Consider the following 19,246-nt stretch of genomic DNA (forward strand, 5'->3'; position numbering starts at 1 on the left):
CTTCATCAAACAATAGGGGGCATGTTTTTGTGTGTGTGTGTGTGTGAGAGAGAGAGAGAGAGAGAGATGGGAGAGAGCATATAATCATCAACAATACAATATATACAAAAAAACTGTGCCCCAGAAAAATTTCTGGCCAACTATGTGAACCTATCCTAATCTTCTTTATAATACTATGTACTTACTCACAAATTAAAAAATAAATCTCGCTAACTATCAAAATCCTTCCACACTAGATATACAAACAGTTGAGGATGATGATCTCCGGCTTTCCTGTCGATCAATTTCTTCCAACGTATACGAAGATGAACTTGATCTAGGAGGTAGGGCCAAGGGCAGCGCATGCATACTTTGAGGGGTCATGAGTGGTCTAGTTGGAGGCGTAGGAGAACAATTTGATCTAGTAGGTGGAGTGACGATCCCATTCAGACTAGGTGATCTTGACATATCCTTCTGACTAACCGATCCTGGCTCTTGCAGAGGAAATCGAGAGGTATACTTCATGTCTTGTACAGATTTGAGATGCTCCACAACAGTTCTCATTGTTGGCCTCTCTGACGGATCTACTAGGAGACATCGTTGAGCAATATCAGCTACTGTCCGAGCTGCTTTCACAGGGAAGCAGCCCTTTAGCTGAGGATCCATAATTAGGGACAATCTACAGTCATCAGCCAGGAACGGCCGACTCCACTTCACTAGATTCCTCTCTTCTTTAGGATGCCGGCTGTCAAGATTTTTCCTGCCCGTAAGCAATTCAAGCAGCACAATACCAAAACTCCAGACATTACTCTTTGGGGTAAGTAAACCCTTCTCCAGTGTCTCCAGTGAAAGATTTGCCACAGCCTGAAACAAGCAATGTGTAATTTTAGCACAATATTATGCACTTCTCCCTCCCGCACCCACATCAACGTGGTGGACAATGTGCTAGATATAAGTCTCAATAGCACTTACAACAGAGTCATTGGAGATATCCCCTTCTGGAATGTGGCTTATGCAGCCATATCCAGAAAGTTTTGCACTAAAATCCTTGTCGATCTGTATATTTGCAGTTGAAAATTCATGGAACATCGCCTGTCAAGGAGCAAAAGCATAAGTTAGTTAACTATATAACAATAGTAGCCAATTGATGATAGCAAGGACCAAAGATAGTTTACAATTTATAAGGGGTGTATGTAACGTCTGTATATTTTTTGTTACCTGAAAGGGTCCTTCCTCATGTAGAAAGGTTAGACCATGAGCAGCACATAAAGAAACTTTCATTCTACTATTCCAGTCAATGGGTGGACCATCTGATCTTCCATATAAAAGCCTATCCAAACTCCCATGGAATAGCCTCTCGTACACTAACATGCGGTGGTCTGAGCCTTCACGAGCATGAAAACCAATCAATTTACAGAGGTATGGATGTTGCAAAGAAGCAAGAGTATTCACATCATTCACAAACTCCTTCAACCCCTGAAAAGCATGACAATATCAGATTAATCTGCATGACAAAATCTAATACAACAGGCACAAGAGCTTGAAGACAAGAATTATGATGTGGACAGAAGCTTGCTATTGAAGGGTAATAGGCTCTCTATCTCTATCCTAGACTCCCAGTACAATATATCAGTCCCCCTAATCACACAGAGCGTAGAAACCATGCGCTAACTGGAGTGGACAGAAACACAGCACAACCAATGTGGATAACAGAATCCCCCAATTCTATCCCAATGAATATAACTCCAATAACTTCGACAAATAAGCTGGACTGAAATTCAAATACCAAACTAGACATATGAAATCCTACAAACTTATAGTACCTGATTGCAAGGGTGAAGACGGGTTACAGTGGCTTCGAGTTTTCTTGATCCAGATGCATCCTCTGCAAAAGAAGCCCGATAGATGACAGAAGAGAAACCTTCAGACATGAACCTCTCAGGAGAGAAGTTATGACAAGCTGATGCAAGCTCTTCGTAAGAAAAGTTAACAGGTATTCCTTTAACGGCCAGAGTTGGATGTGGATTAGGAGGCAGCGGAAGCGGCCCTGACATATCAAGCGGGCCACTAGAATTTATCATCTTAAAACTCGTCGTAGCCTTAAAAGTATTTGTGCCACGGGGCGACGGTAGAGGAAGAGGCTGAGGACTTGGTGAATTATATTCTTTCATTGACCCAAGATGACTCCCAGACTCTCCCTGTTCCTCATATTCTGTAGATGCAAGTGCATCTTGTTCTGCAATATCAAGACTTGAAGGTGCTGATAATGCACGTGCCCTGCTACTGCTTACTCTATTAAAAGACTGAACAGGTTTTACTCTGGTTTTAAAACTTGGTGGCGCAGACTGTAAAGAACGTGTCTGGCACTGGGGTTCAGGCAATGCAGACGGGGAATGCTCCTGTGGATTAACACGTTTAACATAGATTTTCTTCTCGGGTTTCTTCTTCTTCTTACTCTTTAAAACCGTAAAGCAACCCATGCTGCAAGAGAAAGATAAACAAACTTCAGGAAGCAAGTTCCTGCCAAAGGACATTATATGAAAGGCATTTAATATGCTAGCAAACAACATATCTGATTCTCATTACAAATCGATCAAAAATGTTCCATTCTGCATACAAAGAGTACCAAAATTCTGCAACTATGGGAGACTGATTTTAAAGAAGAAAAAACTTATGCATTTAACCATATAACTTAGCTTAGCAAGAAGTGAAGTTCGTATCACATAGTAAATATCAGCAATTGGATTTCTAATTGAACTTTCCAACATCAAAGATCGTAAATCGAAATGATGGAAACACATAATTGATCATAACAATTATGCTAAACAAAAAAAACTAAATGCACTAAATCTTTCAGCATTTCTATTCATTTACCAACGCCCAAAATCGTTGGTGTGCTCAATCTGATTTCAAAATTTCACATAAAATACATTCATAGTCGAATTTATTAAATTCCAAAGCTTTGTGAAGCAAATTAACAACGCGCCATGCTTTTAGTCCAGCTCGTAGGGTAGACACAAACAAGCACACAGGGTAATGAAATTGAAATCGAGCCCAAGATCCAGATTTTCACCAATAATAACAGTATGATATTCAGAGAAATGTATTGATTTGATTAGATATTCCGCCCAAATTCCAGACTAATTCGCCGGGAAATGGCAATCACAAAGCGAAAGGTAAATTAATCAGCAAAGTAAAAGGAAAAGAGAACTAACAGGAAGACGAAATTCAGCTGAAACTTGAGCTCTTTTTGGGGAAAGAATTGGATAATTACTTATATCCACGGAATATACAAGCATGTAAAATATCCAATTCTAATAGATGAGGTGAAATTTCAAAATTTGCAACTTCAAATTTGGTGGAAATAGAAGAACCCTACAGGCAAGTCAAATAAATACAGATGCGTTGATGATTACCATCATTTTTTCCACTCTCTCGTTTTTGCTTATGTTTTCTTTTTCTTTTTTTTCTTTTTTTTTTTTAAATTTTTATCAAATTACCTTTCATTGCAGCCCCCTTCGTGGCCATCTACCTTCGGTGCGGATCTCCTACTCCAACTTTCCTACTCCATTCCTAATCCACACTCACAACTTAATAAAATAATCTCACTATCACTTAACCATCACTTGCATGTTTTACTCTTATTTTATTAAGTTGTGAGAGGTGGAGTATAAATGGATTAGGAAAGTTGGAATAGGAGATCCACTCCGACCCTCGCTATCTCTACGGACTAACAAATTACCTTTTATATTAATATATACTGTCTCTCTCTCACTAGAAATGAAATATTTACCTATAGACCTGAGATTTTATATAGTGTTATTTTGTGAGTTAATGAGAAATGAATAAAGTAAAATAGATAGAAAAATAGAGAGGAAGTTTTTATTTTCGGAAACGCTTTATTTTTAACGGAACAATTCAAAAAGAAAAACATTTCATTTTAAGAGCGTCCATATAAGAGCATGGATGTAGGACCCGGATCCACTTTTAATAATTTTTTACTCACTGCTCTTCCGCAAGAGCACATCACCCACATCTATGCTCTTCCGCAAGAGCATGCTCAATGATCCCACCATTCTATTATTCAATTTAAATACTTCAATAACTAAAAACATTTCCACAATATTAAAATGCATTAAAAATACCCGAACTACTATTACAAATTAAAAAAAAAATTACATAATTAAAATCATACAAATTAAAATTACATAATTAAATCCTAAAAAATACATCCGTGGAAATTTATAAAAGACTAATCCGATGGTGACCCCCAATTGTTGTCGTAGAGCTCGTATCATTGCATGATGTGCATCAAATTACTGGGGGGTCATTTGAAACGTATCGACGTTAGTGGCTTGATACAAAATGGCCCACAAACTGTTGGTGGGGGTAGAGGCGACACAAAGGGAGTGGTAGTGGGAGCCGGCGGATCGGCTGGGGTCGCGGCGTGGCGGCGGCTTGTTTCCTTCCTTGCGGTCGGCGTTGGGAACCGTTCGGGCCGGCGTCGGGGTTATCCAAGTGAGCTCCGACAAGGTGGCTTGCCACCTCGTCCTCGCCGGCGTCGGATAGGGATAGCGGTCCTTGACCGTTTGCTGGAGGAGTTGGAGGAGGATCGAACGTCTCCCTGATACTTCGGATGATGACGCACCTCTTGAATGGTTTGTAATGCATTGATTGGTAGGTCGATATGGCGGCCGTGATGATGTCAATCTTGCTCGTGCCGCTCCCTACCGACCGCTGTTCCTCGAGGTAATACTTTTGAACTTTTGGATTTCTTCGTTGGTTCTTCCGATGACATTGCGCACCATACTCTCATTGCGCTCCGCTTAATTTATTGTTCGATATCCTCACATTGTTGAGCAGATTATATATATTCCAATCACTCATGAGAGGGGGAAACCCTTTAGCTTTAGCAAGTACTACTCCTATGTTGTCGGATAGGATACCGATACTATTTTCGCTCTTGCAGTAATAAACACCGTTTCAGCCGGTCGGCCGACATTGTATCGGGGAGCGACACGGTACCATAACCTGTCCCCGGTTTGGTTCATGCCTACCTCCTCATCTTCGGAGATTTTCAAATAGGCCTCGAATATCTTCTCCATCTCGGTCGGAGTGTACAGGGTGCAAATGTTGGGGTCACAGGTACTGCCAAGAGTACGGATACGAGCACCACGAGCACGAGCGCCGTGACTGCCGGAATCGCCCTTTGGATTTTGGGACAACGGTGGTGTCGAGGTGCTCCCTCCCAAACCTTGTTCGGGTGCCCACTCGTATTGCCCCTCGGGGGCATCTTGCTCGTCCACCAGGTAAGGCCGGTAGCCACCCGGAATTTGCGAACATTGGGTAGGAGGAGGGGGCGAGATATTTGTATCGGACGAAGGGAATGACGATGCGCCGAACCATTCGTGGTTCCATCCGTGGGAGTCAGAGGTGTGATTGCCGGATCCGGACATTTTTGCAAGAGAGAAAGAGTGAGAATTTATTGAGAGCTTTATTGATGAGAGAATTGTTTTGTGTAGTGTGGTTAAATTTTTGTGTTGAAATGAGGGGTATTTATAGATGAAAATGTGAATATTGGGTAAAAATAATGAAAATAAATTAAAAATGGAGAAAAAATGAATACATTTTATTGGGAAGTGGGAAATAATATATTTTTTTAAATTTAAAACAGATATTTTTATATTTTTCGATTTTTTTTAAAAAGAAGGAAAATAGCCAACGGCATTGCCGTTGGCAATCACGCAGCGTCACTCAAGCTCCTCTTCGGCACGGGTGCTCGATGCTAAGAGCAGGGCCGTGCCGTCGGCAAGAGCACAACAACAAGCTGGGTACTCGCCGGGCCAATGGCACGACACGACACCTGCTCTTAGCATCGAGCACTGATACGGATGCTCTAATGAGACGGGGGGGGGGGGGGGTGATGAGGCTCATTTCATGCTTTGGCACGAATTTTGAGTTTAAATGTGCATGATTACTATTTGCGCTTAATTGGAAAAAAGGGCTTGCCTCTGCGATCCGGTGGTTTTGCTACTCTCTGTCATAATTGTGGGTATGTGTTAGGAGAAAAGGTCGTCACTCGTCTAAATCAAGCACGAGAGGTGCTCGATCTTATAAACTCACTCACACAATATGCTTGAATAAAATGCACCAAAGGATTACCCAACAAATATGGAATGAAACTCTCAAATAATTATGAAAAAGGATTACAAAACAGGAACTGAAAGAAAACAAAAATATAAATCCTCCGCAGAGGCCTACGGCTACTGCCATCCCTAAACCGATCTACTCTCAAAGATGATTTCTATCTCCTAAAAATCTCTATATTTATAGACGAGTAGTGCAGCTAAACAAATCAAATAACAAGCTTAACAAGATTGCCTATTCCTTCTCCCATATTTTCTCCATCAGTTAGCTTGAACAAACTAACCAATCAGCTAGATTTGTGGAGCTATCCAGCTGACGCTCACTTGGCTAGACTATCCGTATCAACTGCCTCACCCTCAAAACAGCCTTGCCCTCAAGGCTGAGGTCTAAATTGAAACCAAGTACTTCGTCTGGTGGAGGTTCAAACTCATACTTTTGGATAGTAGCCAGAACATTGAACCATAGAAGATGACCAACTATATGAAGGAATACCAGCATGACCAGATGGGAGAATGGAGCGCCAACTGCTGCATATGGGGGGTTCAGAAAGGAAACCATCGACTGCATAGACTTGTGGACAACAGCAAAAACTAAACCACGCAAAGGCAAGAAAGGAGACCGAATCTAAATATCGGGGCTGGAGGACAACCGTTGTGCTGAAACCATGGTTGTTGTAGGCGGACCAGAGGAAACCATGAGTTTGGCATGGTCAGCAGACGCAGGATCGAAATGTTGCAACAAAGGCAAGAAGGAAGGTTGAAACTGCAGAATATCAGGGCCGTAGGATAGTAGTGGTGCTGTCACCATTGCTGGTGTAGGCATTCAAATATGAAATGATAGAGTTATATACAAAATGAAGGTGGAATGGGATGCTATTTTAGCAAGGGCAAGGACAGGGGATGCTATTGTATGTCGTGGTATCGAGATCAGGGTGGTGTGTTGACGTGTTAATAGCTGGTAACTCCTGCAGGGTTGTTGTAGGTGGACAAGAGGAAGAGGACATCAATGGTGCTGTCACGATGGGTAGGGAAGGTAGGATAGTTGCGGTACTATCATTGGATGTGGGTGTGATTTTTGGCTAGATTTTGGCAACACGATCAGCAGCATCTCCAAAGCGTCACAACAACTCTGGCGTGAATTTGTCCCATGGCAACGAAGACCAACGCATAAGGAGCAATTTTAGCCAGGGCATTGCTGGACCGGATATGGCGTTGATGGCTACATCGACACATCTATCCAATGGGGTTTTGTTGATGAGGAAATATTGGTTTGCCCGCGCGAGCCACGGGAGAGCCTCAGATCCGTGAATGTGGGGATTGTGATTGGTGGTGTGCCACCTAGAATTTTCATGTTGGAGCCGTGCCTGTGTTGTGACAGAATAGATCAGTTATGTAATCGAGATAAACAGAAACGTAAGGAAGACACAGATTTACGTGGTTCACCAACGTTGCGTTGGCTACGTCCACGGGCGGAAATGAAGAACATATATTATTCAGAGTGTTTTTCAGATTACAGAGTTATTCGGCTAGCGGCAAACTATAACGGATTCAAGGCATACTAACAAATCTCCACCTTGACTTGAATTCTCCCTTGCAGACGCATCAATACAATGCCAGATGAATAGCTTGCCTCAGATTTGCCCTCCTCGGGCTATTAACAACTCATGACGTTAAGCAAGTCCAAACAATGTTGAAACTTGCTCTGTGGAACCGGCTTGGTGAACATATCAGCAGTCAGTGGTACCTACTTTCTTTACCTCAATTCTCTTCTCATTCTTCAGAAAATGATACCTCACATCAATATGTTTGGTCCTAATTTTGTATTGGGCTCTAGCCCGTCGTTTGTGTGCCTATTTATATAGAAGTAGGGCGCATAACTTTGTAATCTGAAAAACACTCTGAATAATATCTGTTCTCCGTTTCCGCCCGTGGACGTAGCCAACGCAACGTTGGTGAACCACGTAAATATGTGTCTTCCTTACATTTCTGTTTATCTCGATTACATAATTGCTCTATTCTGTCACAACAAACTGGTATCTAGAGCCTGGTTTTTGAACTAGGATTTCTGAATTCCGCATCTGTTAGGGTTTCTGTGTTAATCGATCAAAATGTCTGCTCTGAACGTGAAGATCGACAAATTCACTTGGAGAAATAGTTTCGGTCTGTGGCAGATCAAGATGCGATCCTTGTTGAAGCAACAAGGGTTGTGGGCGCCGCTAACTGAAAAAGGAAAGGCGAAAAACGCAGACGAGAAGGATGACGAGTGGGTAACCCTAGATGAAAAGGCTCACTCGACAATCATGTTGTGCCTATCTGACGAAGTTATCATCGAAGTCGCTGATCAGGAAACTGCGGCTGCCCTCTGGACGAAGTTGGAGAGTCTATACATGACGAAGTCTCTAACCAATAAGTTGATCCTAAAGCAACGTTTGTTCCGATTACGCATGCTGGAAGGTACGTGCTGGGGTTTGGTGCCCCTTACACAGTGGAAGACTTGTACAAAACAAATAAATCAGATACAAATCTATTTGACCGATTATGCGATTAATCAATTCACATGTTAAACAGATAATTGCATGCTAGAACGCAAATAATTCATGCTTAGAAAATATGAATCCTAAACATGATTTCTAGGTTTAGGGTTACCGATTTTGATTCTCCAAAGAATCGACGATTGCTCGCGCCTTCTCCACGTGATGATCTTCAATACTAGAGCACAGATCTTCTGACTGGTTCCCGAACTGTATCTCGATATCAGGGTGAGCTGATCTTATCAAAATACTAGGACTCGAATAAAGAAGACAGAAAAATCTCACGGAGGAGAGCTGAGAGAATTTTCGAGCTCCTCTAAAAACAGAGGGGGACGAAAATTTCTACTACTAATTATGTTTCTGTCTTTCCTTTATTCTCCTATTTGTATTAAGTTCATATTGGGCCCAGTCAGAGATCTATGGAAGGTTTTGGATATGGGCTCCCCCAATTAGCTTTTTACTAATTAAATTGAACCCACAATTTAATACAAGCTTATATTGGAATATTACGAGCAGCCACTACAGAAGTAATATTGCACTCCCCATCCAAATCCGAAATTATAAGTATTCCGGGTTTCCATTGCTTGTTAATTATTTATTTCCCGCGCTTAAGATATAAATGTCCATTAATAAATTAATGTCTGCTATGGACTTAACTAATTAACATCTTATTAATTCCAAGAGTGGACTTAGCAAGAAACACTTATTTATTATTTATAGACTGATAAAACTCCAACTGGCCAGTTTTCTAAATAATAAAACCTTGTTCGAGCTCCTCTTGAGGACATTATCAAACGAGACTCACCTCGCGCACGATTCAACATAATAGCAATCCTAGCACCGCTAGATATTAATCACCACTACCCAATATATTAGGATTATTGGGTTGCGAAAAACCCGCACCATTTGATAAGTCAAAGTAGTGCATAATCAATACCGTATGCTCAATACTAACGTATGTAGATTAAGAAATAGTTATTTATCAAGACCTAGTCTTTCAGTAGATAGCATAAAGACACGTCTTGCTGTTAGATCCATTCAGTGCTATACCACACCAACGTCATCTTATTTCAGTAAGGCTTAGAAATAATCGGATTGACATTGCACCCTTTCACGATAGGTAGTCTATGTTGGGGTTTGTATACTAAAAGATGCTTCGAGCGTACATGCCTTTGTACAGTCAGCTTGTGCATGTATACGAGAAATGCCACGTCCACTTGTTTACCTAATTATGAGAATAAATAATATAATATAATGGTTTATTATTGAAATATGATAAACAAGTCTAAGGCTTTTTACCATGAAGGTCAAGTAGGGAAATTCGATGAATCTCCTCATGAGTTTTCCAGTAGGGGACTTGGCCAGATCTAGTAAGAAGAAAAACGTATTCACAACCTAGATAGGCTTTGGCTACCTATTGGTACGGTTGCGGTGTTTGTGATAATTCTCTCTTACCTAAGATGAGATTAGTAACACCGGTGTGGTAAAGCACTGAAAGGATCTAATCCGAAATGTATTCTTTATTGCTATCTACTGAAAGAATATATTTCAGAAAGTTTTGTATTTTCTAGTCTATGATATTAATATCAATATTGTTTATTCAATCAAACGCCACTTTGACTTATCAATATGTGAGAGTTTGTACGTAACTCAAGTTCATGATATCTTGGGTGGTAGTAATTGAATAACATGAAGGTATTGGAATATTATTTCATAGAATTCGCGTGCCCAGTGTGGTATGATTAAATCCCTAAGGGGTGATCCCCAAGAGGTGTTTGAAAAATGAATTTATTATTCAGAAAACTGCGCAGTTGGAATTTATTCCACGAATAATAAATAAAGTTTCAAACTAGAAAAACTCTTTGGAGAATTAATTTAATTCTAGTCACATAGCAGACAAAAGAATTAAATTGACGGATCAAGATAATCTTAAACGCGGGAAATATTATAAAATAAAATGGACCCTAGTTATTTGTAATTTGGTGATTTAAGTGGGAGTGCAATATTATTCTTTAGTGGAACAAAATAATATTCCATTGATAATATATTAAATCATGGGTCATTTGATTTAATTAGTTAATTATCTAATGGGTGAGCTCAACACTTAAGTCATTTCATGGATCCCCATCCTAGCCCAACAAGTCCATTATAAATAGTGATGAGATGTGGAAACCCTAGCACACCACAAGTCACACCTCTCAACCCTAACCCTAGCCGCCACTAGCGTGGCCTCTCTCTCCCTCATTTGGCTCGATTTTCGAGCCTCCAAGAAATAGGGAGCTAGGGTTTTTGGTTTGATCTTGTCTTGTTCATTCTAATCCATAGAATTGAATTGAGATAGATAGTTTGGTGTAGTGTTCCTCCTAGATCTCATCAAGACTATTTTGGTTGTTCAAGATCCGCCCACATAGATGAATAACCAAGGACAAGGGAATAGGTTGGAAGATTCACGGTCGATAAACCAAGGATCTCCAGGTGGTGCAACTAGCAACGTCAATCCAATGATGGATCGAGAGGTAACAATCGAATCTACATCGAATATGCATGATTATTTGTTTATTTGATGTTATATCTATAGATCTATGTAAATTGCATGAAATTGGAGTCGAATGCATAATCACCTAAATAGATCCGTCTAGGACCTGTTTGGTTTCCGTGTCTTCCGCTGCGGTAGTCCCAACAACCAGTCTACTAAGCAAAGCATTGCATAGAACCGACTGTGTTACCTTAAAGTGAACGACGCCCACAACCAGTCTACTAAGCAAAAGACTTAGACTTTGTTTGCTTCTTATACATTTAAATGTTTAAAAAACATCTTATAAATGCACAAGCAAACACAATGTAGTAATAATAGTGATCTATTCGTGCGAAACTGCTCGAATAATACCGAATCAGGTTAAAAGTGGATTGTAGAGTTTTACGTATACAAGCAAAATTCTATTCGAGCGAAACTTGCTTGAAACATGCTTTTCAGTATACCAATTCTAACAGTACCCCCTTCGGGACCATCTGGAAAATCTGAATAAAATATTATTGGATTTGCGTAACGTTGAAGTTAAAGTAGAAGATGGGGATGATGCTTTAATTCTGCTAGTTTCTTTGCCCGAGTCGTACGAGAATTTCGTTGAGTCTTTTATGACTGGGAAAGAAACTCTGTCTCTGGAAGATGTTCGATCTGCTCTCCACACCAGAGAAGATCGACAACAGGCAACTAGTTCAGCCACATAAAGTTAGGCGTCGGGATTATCTGCTACGGGTACAGGTCAGAAGAAATCTGGAATGAAAAAGTCAAAATCAAAAGGTGGATTGAAAGGTTTCCAACCCGGCAACATCTGCCGATATTCCAAAGAACCAGGGCACTGGAAGTATGATAGTCCGAAGAAGAAAAAGAAAGAGGGCAAGAAAGGGGATGCCAATGGTTCAACAACTGTGGCAGAAGCTGATGACTCAGATTCTGAAGAACTGATAATGGTTTGGAATTTTGTTCGTTTGAGTTCAATGAGTTCTGCAAGAACGAGGGGATTGTTCGCCACCACACTATTAGACATACGCTGCAGCAGAATGGTGTGGCAGAACGCATGAATCAAACACTGCTGGAAAGAGCGAGATGCATTCTTTTCCAGGCTGGGTTGACTAGGAAGTTTTGGGCAGAAACAGTAGACACGGCGTGCTACTTGATCAACCGTGGACCTCACAGGCATTGACTGCAAGACACCTTATGAGGTATGGTCTAATACACCTGCAGATTACTCGTTGCTGAGAGTTTTTGGAAGTACTGTTTACTATCATGTGAGTGAGGCCTTTTGGGAGTGACCCAAAAATAAATCCGTGCAGGCTTGACCCAAAGCGGACAATATCAAACTAATGTTTGCCGACGCCAACAATCCTAACAAGTGGTATTAGAGCTAGGTTGGCGTCGGGTCTGGTCCGATTTGCGAGACCCATGTTTAAGTGGGGCCGACGATCCGTCTGATTCGGAGCCCATTATGTGTTTCGATGTGGTCTCGGTTTGAGGGGGAGGTTTGTCAGTACAAACCTATCCCACATCGGACATTTGAGGAAAGTTGGAAGGTGTATATAATTCCTGTCCAACTCCAATTAGTTTGAGGTCTTTTGGGAGTGACCCAAAAACAAATCCGTGGTGTGGGCTTGACCCAAAGTGGACAATATCAAACTAATACTGCCGACGCCGACAATCCTGACAGCCTGTTAGATGAATCTTTAGGGAACAAACCAGTAGTCTGTTCGGATTCCCATAAAAGAGAGCAGCCCCCATTTCCGCCCTAAACTTCTGAGTTGAGAACCCAGCGCCAATACACCTTCGCCCATTTTCAGGCATTGAATTTTCAATTCATTGACCATAGTGGTCAACGTCTCCGTCTTCCTCTCCAGATCACCGACAACCTTCTCCAAACCATCCAAATGGGTATCTGTGTTACACAGAGCCACCATCGCTCACCGCACCAATTGTGAGGAGTAAAGGCTGTCACTCGTCTAAATCAAGCACGATAGGTGCTTGATCTTATAAATTCACTCATACAATCAGCTTGAATAAAATGCACCAAAGGATTACCCAACAAATCTGGAACGAATAATTATGAAGAAGGATTACAGAACTGGAATGGAAAGAAAACAAAAATATAAATCCTCCGCAGAGGCCTACTGCCATCCCTAAACCGATCTACTCTCAAAGATAATTTCTATCTCCTAAAAATCTCTATATTTATAGACGATTAGTGCAGCTAAACAAATCAAATAACAAGCTTAACAAGATTGCCTATTCCTTCTCCCATATTTTCTCTATCAGTTAGCTTGAACAAACCAATCAATCAGCTAGATTTGTGGAGCTATCCTCCTGGCACTCACTTGGCTAGACTATCCGTATCAGTATGTCTCATCTCTCTCTGAATAGTTAGGTTTAATTGAACGAAATCTTGTTTAATCGTGGCTTTAATTTTGTTTGAACTAGGATGCTTAAATCTGATCTTCACTTTTTTCAAATAAAATTGAAGAATTAAGGTGAATGGGCTGATGCCTAAATCATGGAGTTTTTTCTGATGCTGCTGTCTTATTATTTTGCTATACCTCTTATTACTGATTAAGATTGGATTGTTTATGAAACGACGACTCTAATATAGGGAACAAGAACAATGGACTCAATGCGACAGTTGTTTAAAATGGCGAAAACTGCCACTTGATCTTCTGCTCCCTCCCAAATGGACATGTCATGTCAAGACAATATCGACGACCCAATGAGGTTTGTTTCGTTGGATTCTTGAATTTTCTTTCGAAAGGCAAGATCTTGAGCTTCTTACCGACATGCTTTTGAAATCAGATGCTCATGTTCTGCTCCCGACGAATTGGACTCAAGGGTACTTGAGAATCTTGTCATGCACAAGGGTATGTATGCATCACTCAACACCATTCATGGCTTCTGTGATTTTAGATTTAGTGAAAATCAGCATTTTATACAAATTTTCATTTGTCATGCAGATTTCACCAAAAGGAGAGCATTAACAAGCCTCAAACCAGTATACGGACAAGAATATCAGGAAAACGTCGAAGCACAGACAAACTGAGCACCTGCTGGGGGAAACATGAGCGAGCCAGGATCTTCATCTGTGGCAACAACCTCAAGACATCCTAGGCATCGTCCGGGCTGCTCCTGCATCGTCTGCATACAGCCCCCCAGTGGGAAGGACAAGCACAAGCCAACGGTCTTACATGCTTGGTGTTCGAGCAGCAAGAGAGTTCAACGCCTGTCATAGCTCAGGCCTCGGGGGAGACGACAACCCCACCAGCACAAGACGATGTTGGTTGCTGGACTGCTGATCAAGAGCAGAAGGGCAGCAGTAACTTATCGGAAAAAGATCAGAGAGAAGACGACACATCATGATCTCTCTCTTATGAGTTTGTGTACTGAAATCTTGCCATGAGTGAAGTATAAATGGATTGAGAAGTAATATTTGATATGGTAATTATCTTTCCATAAAAACTGTGGTTGTGTGTGTGTGTGAGAGAGAGAGAGAGAGAGCATATAATCATCAACAATACATTATACTACCTCCGTATTTGAAAAATAGAAACATTTGAAATGATACCGGTTTTAATGCACAATTCGTAAAGTAAGAGAGAAAAATTAGTAAAGTAAGAAAGAGAATGAAAAAAAATGAATGAAAAAGAAAGACGAAGAGAAAAAAGTAGTAAAAGATTCTGAAGTCTCTATTTTTAAGAGATAGACTAAAATGAAAATAGTTGATATTTTTAAAATACGGAGGTAGTATACCAAAAAACTATGCCCCAGATAAATTTCTGGCCAACTATGTGAAGCTATCCTAATCTTCTTTATAATACTATGTACTTACTCACATTTCATAATGGAAAAAGAAAAAAAAGGAGAATGAATTAAAAAAAATAAATCTCGCTAACTATTGAAATCCTTCCACACTAGATATACGAACAGTTGAGGATGATGATCTCCGGCTTTCCTGTCGATCAATTTCTTCCAATGTATACGAAGATGAACTTGATCTAGGAGGTAGAGCCAAGGGCAGCGCATGCATACTTTGAGGGGTCACGAGTGGTCTAGTTGGAGGCGTAGGAGAACAATTTGATCTAGTAGGTGGAGTGACGATCCCATTCAGACTAGGTGATCTTGACATATTCTTCTGACTAACCGATCCTGGCTCTTGCAGAGGAAATCGAGAGGTATACTTCATGTCTTGTACAGCTTTGAGATGCTCCACAACAGTTCTCATTGTTGGCCTCTCTGACGGATCTACTAGGAGACATCGTTGAGCAATATCAGCTACTGTCCGAGCTGCTTTCACAGGGAAGCGGCCCTTTAGCTGAGGATCCATAATTAGAGACAATCTACAGTCATCAGCCAGGAACGGCCGACTCCACTTCACTAGATTCCTCTCTTCTTTAGGATGCCGGCTGTCAAGATTTTTCCTGCCTGTAAGCAATTCAAGCAGCACAATACCAAAACTCCAGACATTACTCTTTGGGGTAAGTAAACCCTTCTCCAGTGTCTCCAGTGAAAGATTTGCCACAGCCTGAAACAAGCAATGTGTAATTTTAGCACAATATTATGCACTTCTCCCTCCCGCACCCACATCAACGTGGTGGACAATGTGCTAGATATAAGTCTCAATAGCACTTACAACAGAGTCATTGGAGATATCCCCTTCTGGAATGTGGCTTATGCAGCCATATCCAGAAAGTTTTGCACTAAAATCCTTGTCGATCTGTATATTTGCAGTTGAAAATTCATGGAACATCGCCTGTCAAGGAGCAAAAGCATAAGTTAGTTAACTATATAACAATAGTAGCCAATTGATGATAGCAAGGACCAAAGATAGTTTACAATTTATAAGGGGTGTATGTAACGTCTGTATATTTTTTGTTACCTGAAAGGGTCCTTCCTCATGTAGAAAGGTTAGACCATGAGCAGCACATAAAGAAACTTTCATTCTACTATTCCAGTCAATGGGTGGACCATCTGATCTTCCATATAAAAGCCTATCCAAACTCCCATGGAATAGCCTCTCGTACACTAACATGCGGTGGTCTGAGCCTTCACGAGCATGAAAACCAATCAATTTACAGAGGTATGGATGTTGCAAAGAAGCAAGAGTATTCACATCATTCACAAACTCCTTCAACCCCTGAAAAGCATGACAATATCAGATTAATCTGCATGACAAAATCTAATACAACAGGCACAAGAGCTTGAAGACAAGAATTATGATGTGGACAGAAGCTTGCTATTGAAGGGTAATAGGCTCTCTATCTCTATCCTAGACTCCCAGTACAATATATCAGTCCCCCTAATCACACAGAGCGTAGAAACCATGCGCTAACTGGAGTGGACAGAAACACAGCACAACCAATGTGGATAACAGAATCCCCCAATTCTATCCCAATGAATATAACTCCAATAACTTCGACAAATAAGCTGGACTGAAATTCAAATACCAAACTAGACATATGAAATCCTACAAACTTATAGTACCTGATTGCAAGGGTGAAGACGGGTTACAGTGGCTTCGAGTTTTCTTGATCCAGATGCATCCTCTGCAAAAGAAGCCCGATAGATGACAGAAGAGAAACCTTCAGACATGAACCTCTCAGGAGAGAAGTTATGACAAGCTGATGCAAGCTCTTCGTAAGAAAAGTTAACAGGTATTCCTTTAACGGCCAGAGTTGGATGTGGATTAGGAGGCAGCGGAAGCGGCCCTGACATATCAAGCGGGCCACTAGAATTTATCATCTTAAAACTCGTCGTAGCCTTAAAAGTATTTGTGCCACGGGGCGACGGTAGAGGAAGAGGCTGAGAACTTGGTGAATTATATTCTTTCATTGACCCAAGATGACTCCCAGACTCTCCCTGTTCCTCATATTCTGTAGATGCAAGTGCATCTTGTTCTGCAATATCAAGACTTGAAGGTGCTGATAATGCACGTGCCCTGCTACTGCTTACTCTATTAAAAGACTGAACAGGTTTTACTCTGGTTTTAAAACTTGGTGGCGCAGACTGTAAAGAACGTGTCTGGCACTGGGGTTCAGGCAATGCAGTCGGGGAATGCTCCTGTGGATTAACACGTTTAACATAGATTTTCTTCTCGGGTTTCTTCTTCTTCTTACTCTTTAAAACCGTAAAGCAACCCATGCTGCAAGAGAAAGATAAACAAACTTCAGGAAGCAAGTTCCTGCCAAAGGACATTGTATGAAAGGCATTTAATATGCTAGCAAACTATATATCTGATTCTCATTACAAATCGATCAAAAATGTTCCATTCTGCATACAAGAGAGTACCAAAATTCTGCAACTATTGGAGACTGATTTTAAAGAAGAAAAAACTTATGCATTTAACCATATAACTTAGCTTAGCAAGAAGTGAAGTTCGTATCACATAAATATCAGCAATTGGATTTCTAATTGAACTTTCCTAATGGAAACACATAATTGATCATAACAATTATGCTAAACAGAAAAAACTAAAAGCACTAAATCTTTCAGCATTTCTGTTCATTTACCAACGCCCAAAATGGTTGGTGTGCTCAATCTGATTCCAAAATATCACATAAATACATTCATAGTCGAATTTCGTGACTCGAATTTATTAAATTCTAAAGATTTGTGAAGCAAATTAAGAACTTGCCATGTTTTTAGTCCAGCTCGTAGGGTAGACACAAACAAGCACACAGAGTAATGAAATTGAAATCGAGTCCAAGATCCAGATTTTCACCAATAATAACAATATGAAATTCAGAGAAATGTATTGATTTGATTAGATATTCCGCCCAAATTCCAGACTAATTCGCCGCGAAATGGCAATCACAAAGCGAAAGGTAAATTAATCAGCAAAGAAAGAGGAAAAGAGAACTAACAGGAAGGCGAAATTCAGCTGAAACTTGAGCTCTTTTTGGGGGAAGAATTGAATAATTTCTATTACTTATATCCACGGAATATACAAGCATCGATGATGTAAAATATCCAATTCTAATAGATGAGGTGAAATTTCAAAATTTGCAACTTCAAATTTAGTGGAAAGAGAAGAACCCTACAGGCAAGTCAAATGAATACAGATGTGCGCTGATGATTACCATCCTTTTTCCTCACTCTCTTTTTGTTTATGTTTTTTTTTTTTTTTTTCAAATTCTTTTATATTACTCCCTCAGTAAAAAAAATAAAAAAAATAACTCCCTGCACTGTGAAATAGGCACGAGTTTTAGTGCAAAATTGATAAGGTAAGAAAGACTATTATTGGTGGAGAATGAGTCTCACCTCAATAAAAAGAAAATAATTTTCAAAATTAAAAAGTGCATATTCTCGTGGGACGGACTAAAAAAAAATATTTTTGTAGGACGGATGAAGTAATATATAAGACCTAGATCTCATTAGATATGAAACATTTGCTTGCAGGCCTGAGATTTATATAGTGTTATTTTTTGAGTTCATGAGAAGCGAATAAAATAAGAGAGATAAAAAAAATTAGAGACGATGTTTTTATTTTAGGAAACATTTTATTTTTAATGGAACAATTAAGAAAGGAAAACGTTTCATTTTGATGAGACTAAGGAAGTGATGAGGCTCATTTAATGCCTTGGCTTTTGACTGTTTTACCCGCTTTTTTAAGAGACAATACATGAATTTCGAGTTTAAATGTGCAGGTTTACTATTAAATCAGTTACAAGAAGCAACTTGACCAAGAGGATAAAAAAGTTTGGAGCAAAAATACAATTAAATGTCTACAAAACTGATCAAGTGGAGCATAATCAAATTCGTGCAGCGTTTGCGTGATGCGGAGCCAGTCAAAGGCAAAATCACTGAAGAGGGTTGATGCAATCTGGACGAGAGACTACACCATGAACTCAGAGTGAAGAAGGAAGTTGAGCTGAATAAAATCCTAAGGGCAAAGTTGTCCAGTTAAAGGAGAAGTAACTCTAGGGATTTGTGTCATACTGCCCTATAAATAGAAGGATCAACATGAAAGGAAGAGAGCCTTGATCCATCCAACCTACCACCTCCAAAAACCTTCGGCAACCAGCCGAAGGAGAAGTTCAACCATGCCACTTCCATTC

The 19,246-nt window shown here is 40.3% G+C and overlaps 2 protein-coding genes across 4 annotated transcripts; both read right to left on the reverse strand.

Moving 5' to 3' along the window:
* Window positions 1–81: 81 nt before the first annotated feature.
* LOC125221254 (putative serine/threonine-protein kinase PBL11) lies at window positions 82–3,380 on the reverse strand. Of its 2 annotated transcripts, none has more exons than XM_048123382.2 (5): window positions 3,195–3,380; window positions 1,803–2,499; window positions 1,198–1,455; window positions 952–1,071; window positions 82–843 (listed from the first exon to the last, which is right to left on the reverse strand). In XM_048123382.2, the coding sequence occupies exons 2-5, from the start codon at window positions 2,457–2,459 to the stop codon at window positions 217–219; spliced, it is 1,662 nt and encodes a 553-aa protein (XP_047979339.1). In that variant the 5' UTR covers window positions 2,460–2,499; window positions 3,195–3,380; the 3' UTR covers window positions 82–216. The 2 variants fall into 2 exon arrangements, with proteins under 2 accessions (XP_047979339.1, XP_047979338.1); XM_048123381.2 differs by having other exon boundaries at window positions 1,803–2,460; window positions 3,195–3,379.
* An 11,517-nt stretch (window positions 3,381–14,897) lies between these two features.
* On the reverse strand, window positions 14,898–18,253 carry LOC125185241 (putative serine/threonine-protein kinase PBL11). 2 transcript variants are annotated; one of them, XM_048081747.2, is made up of 5 exons: window positions 18,053–18,253; window positions 16,674–17,331; window positions 16,069–16,326; window positions 15,823–15,942; window positions 14,898–15,714 (listed from the first exon to the last, which is right to left on the reverse strand). In XM_048081747.2, exons 2-5 carry the CDS (start codon window positions 17,328–17,330, stop codon window positions 15,085–15,087), a joined length of 1,665 nt encoding a protein of 554 aa, XP_047937704.1. In that variant the 5' UTR covers window position 17,331; window positions 18,053–18,253; the 3' UTR covers window positions 14,898–15,084. The 2 variants fall into 2 exon arrangements, with proteins under 2 accessions (XP_047937704.1, XP_088921832.1); XM_089065706.1 differs by having other exon boundaries at window positions 16,674–17,370.
* Between the last annotated feature and the right edge of the window lie 993 nt (window positions 18,254–19,246).

This window comes from Salvia hispanica, chromosome 1, assembly GCF_029641045.1.
Source record: "Salvia hispanica isolate PSC_SH4W2 chromosome 1, Shi_PSC_v1, whole genome shotgun sequence".
NCBI lineage: Eukaryota > Viridiplantae > Streptophyta > Magnoliopsida > Lamiales > Lamiaceae > Salvia > Salvia hispanica.